At 30.1% G+C, this 3,693-nt stretch overlaps 1 protein-coding gene across 1 annotated transcript; it reads left to right on the top strand.

Annotated features, from left to right (window-relative positions):
- Positions 1–888: 888 nt before the first annotated feature.
- On the top strand, positions 889–2,052 carry LOC131029362 (uncharacterized). The gene is made up of 2 exons (XM_059213618.1): positions 889–1,687; positions 1,803–2,052. The coding sequence occupies exon 1, from the start codon at positions 1,294–1,296 to the stop codon at positions 1,684–1,686; it is 393 nt and encodes a 130-aa protein (XP_059069601.1). The 5' UTR covers positions 889–1,293; the 3' UTR covers position 1,687; positions 1,803–2,052.
- The last annotated feature ends 1,641 nt before the right edge of the window (positions 2,053–3,693 follow it).

The following is a 3,693-nucleotide window of genomic DNA, read 5'->3' as shown; positions in this document are numbered from 1 at the left end:
AAAAAAAAATCATATTTTTTAAAAAAATATTTTTATTTTTTTTTTCTTTTTTTTAATATTTATTTAATGAATGATTAGTAATCAAATGTTGTAAGGCTTTCTTTATCATTCTAGATTTTTCCCTATCATCTTATTATTAATATATAACATTATTTATATTCTTCTCTTCACCACATTAAAAAATAAAGAAAAATAATAATTAAATTATTAAAATTAAAAAGATTTTTTTTGAAAATTTAAATGGTTTATTATATTATTTTATTACAAGCCTTGTTTTCAAATTTGAAATACAATTCTTAATCTAATGTACTTATTAAATAATAATTGAATTAGGATCATGGATCTAATGTAAATATTAAAAAATATACACTAGCGTTAAATAAAATTAAGCATTCTAAAAAAAAATTTAGTTCAAAGTTAGGTTAGGATTAGGGTTAGAGTTAATAATAGGGTTCAATTAGGATTGGAGTCGGTGTTCCTAAGATTTAAATTGGGGTTATAGGGTTAGGGTTTAATTAGTATTAAGTTTATGGTTAATATTATGATTAAAGTTAATATGGCTAAGATATAATTACATATTTTCTTGATCAATATTAGTGAAATATTTTATAATTATACATTTAAGACAACACAATTGTCATAAAGATAAACAATATAAAATAAATTTAATTTAATTAAACAATATATTAATGACAATTAATAAATTACTATTTCAACTACAAACTAACAAAACAAGTGTTCGCCACTATGTGGCACTTGTTTACTATTACTTCATTACATTTATTTATTGCGAAGGTGTTTTATTCCCCTCTAGTTCTTAAAATGGAATAAATAAATATTTTTCAAACGCATTCACCTTAAAAACTTTTGCGGGAAACAGCCCATTCCAAATAAAATGGTAACCAGTCAATTCCAAAGTTTTGATAATGCAATCTGAATTACAGAGGCCGCTGAATTTAATTTCAAATTCCACCTCACTAAGAATTGTGTAAAATATCGCAAATCTAAACATTGATGGAATGCAAGGTGTCCACACCAGCACAGACCACATAAACCATGTAATCATCCACGCGTCTCTCTGTTCTTTGTGTTCACTGCATGCTTAGCTTATGATCTGCCAAATACAATTTAGATTGGCTTTAAAACTCCAGAATTTGAAAAAGAAAAACTCATCTTGCCACACGGAAGGAAAAAAACTTTCAAAAATTATAGCTCGATTGATTATCTTTGTATTCTATTGATTATATTGAACAAATCCCCTGTTGATTTTAGGCAAACAATCTGTAGATTGAGATGGCGCTGCAATGGGTTGTTTTAGGGTTTGTAGCAATATCAGAGGCAATGATATTGTTTGTTTTAACAATGCCAGGATTAGATCGGTTGAGGAAGGGTATGATAAAGTTGTCGAGGAGCGCTCTGCAGCCATTATTAACAGTTGTGCCCTTCAGTCTGTTTTTGTTGATGGATATGTACTGGAAATACGAGGTGAGTCCAACTTGTGAAGGGCACGCTTGCAGCACTGTGGAGCACCTTCGTCACCAGAGATCCCTGCTTAAAATTCAGAGGAATGCCTTGCTTGTCTTGGCCTCGCTTCTTTTCTACTGGCTTATCTTCCATGTTACGCACTTGCTGGTTCGTCTTGAACAGATGAACGGGCAAATCAAGAAGCTCGAGGACTTGGATTGAGGTAATTGTATATTTTAGGGTTTGAGATTCAGAGGAATGCTTTGCTTGTCTTGGCCTCGCTGCTTTTATACTGGCTTATCTTCCGTGTTACGCACTATCTGGTTCGTCTTGAACAGATGAACAGGCAAATCAAGAAGCTCGAGGACTTGGATTGAGGTAATTGTATCTTTTAGGGTTTTTAGGGTTTGAGATTCAACAAATAAAATGCCATATTTGCATGTGGATGTGTAAAAATTTTATCATTTGTACGCCTAACTGAGTTTTTATCAAGAAATTCTTACTTCGAATAGTGAATTTTGGAAGGAATTAAGAACTAAATTGTTTGAGTTTCTGATTCTGGATTTCAATGATGAATAAAATTGAACTTCTGCAATAACAGTTAAAACCTTTAACAGGTTACCTATTTTTTGAATTTCAATGGCTTTTAGTAAGATTTGAAACGCAATTTCATGGAGAAATTGTCTCATAAAACCAGACTGCAGAAGGGGGAGCCAATGCTTCTGTTTTGTTTATCAATTCCAATATTTTTAAAGACCAAGTATCTTTAGTGTTTTAATCCTCAGCTCATTTTTCTAGGTAACAAATCATGAAGTCTTTCTCTAAGTAGCAACTGTGGGCTATAGAAGCTTGACATATTATATACCTTTGCGATTCCAAGTTGATAAGAAGGCATTATATTTAGAAATTAGAATTCCAGTTTCAAGAAATGAAAAGCTGGATTGTTGCTACTATTGATTAGTAGTAATTGTAATTAGTTCCGACTCTTGAAATTCAGTGATTTTCATAAAATTTGTGTGAAGATATTTCTAGAAATTCTGTGTCAAAATATCTACTATAGATCATCAACTGTGAAAGTTTGAAGTTTTAAATAATTTTCCTTTTCATTTCTCAAATGACAAGGTCGGGCGTTCTATTTCATTAGAATTTCAATTTTAATGACAGAATTCATTCTATATTAATAGTCTTACAAATAAAGCATAATGCATAACACAATTAAGGTCAGGCGTTCTATTTCATTAGAATTTCAATTTTAATGACAGAATTCATTCTATATTTATAGTCTTACAAATAAAGCATAATGCATATCACAATTAATTAATGAGATGGTGAGGTTGTCTCATGGAAGCATATAATCTTTTCGCATTATAGGAGATCAATATTGTAATGAGATGGTAAGGTTGTCTCTTTTTAGCATTATAGTAGATCAATATTGTCATGTGAGTTTTATTAATAATGGTATAATTTCCAAAACTTGCGTTGTGGAAAAGTTGGAGGAAAAGTTGGAAAAAATTGGGTATGGAAATTTTAAATTATTTTCAATTTTTTACAACAATTTACGGTGTGCGGGCCACATCATCAAATATATTGTCAAATTCTTTTACAACAATTTATTCCACAAGTCCCTTAGTTACTTGAGTTATCGAGTTATCTTAAATAATAAGATAATATTACTAATATTGTAAAATTCTTTTACAACAATTTATTTCACAAGTCCCTTAGTTACTTGAGTTATCGAGTTATCTTAAATAATAAGATAATATTACTAATATAGTGAAATATTTCTCTCCACTTGCCATCTTTCATCTTCTTTTTTTTTTTTTTGTATAGCTCGATGTAAACTTACAAAGTGGTTAGAGCTCGTTTATTTAATTTACATTAACCCTAGATTCTGCCCCTAATTGAAAAAAAAAGAAATTGATACCTGATCTATTAAACATATCTTTTTAAGGAGAAAAATGTTGAGCTAAGAGCATCTTCGAGTCAAAATAGCGGATGCCATAATCCACAGAACTAATCATGTCTCGTCAAGATAATATTACTTGTATAGCTTGATGTAAACTTACAAAGTGGTTATAGCTCGTTTATTTAATTTACATTAACCCTAGATTCTGCCCCTAATTGAAAAAAAAAGAAATTGATACCTGATCTATTAAACATATCTTTTTAAGGAGAAAAATGTTGAGCTAAGAGCATCTTCGAGTCAAAATAGCGGATGCCATAATCCAC

The sequence above is a fragment of the Cryptomeria japonica genome, chromosome 10 (genome assembly GCF_030272615.1).
Source record: "Cryptomeria japonica chromosome 10, Sugi_1.0, whole genome shotgun sequence".
Classification (NCBI taxonomy): Eukaryota; Viridiplantae; Streptophyta; class Pinopsida; order Cupressales; family Cupressaceae; genus Cryptomeria; species Cryptomeria japonica.
The sequence above is the reverse complement of the archived record's forward strand: the minus strand, read 5'-3'. Positions and strand labels throughout refer to the sequence as shown.

Coding starts and splice junctions, on each gene's coding strand:
- LOC131029362 (XM_059213618.1), top strand. CDS start 1,294: ATGGCGCTGCAATGGGTTGTTTTAGGGTTTGTAGCAATATCAGAGGCA.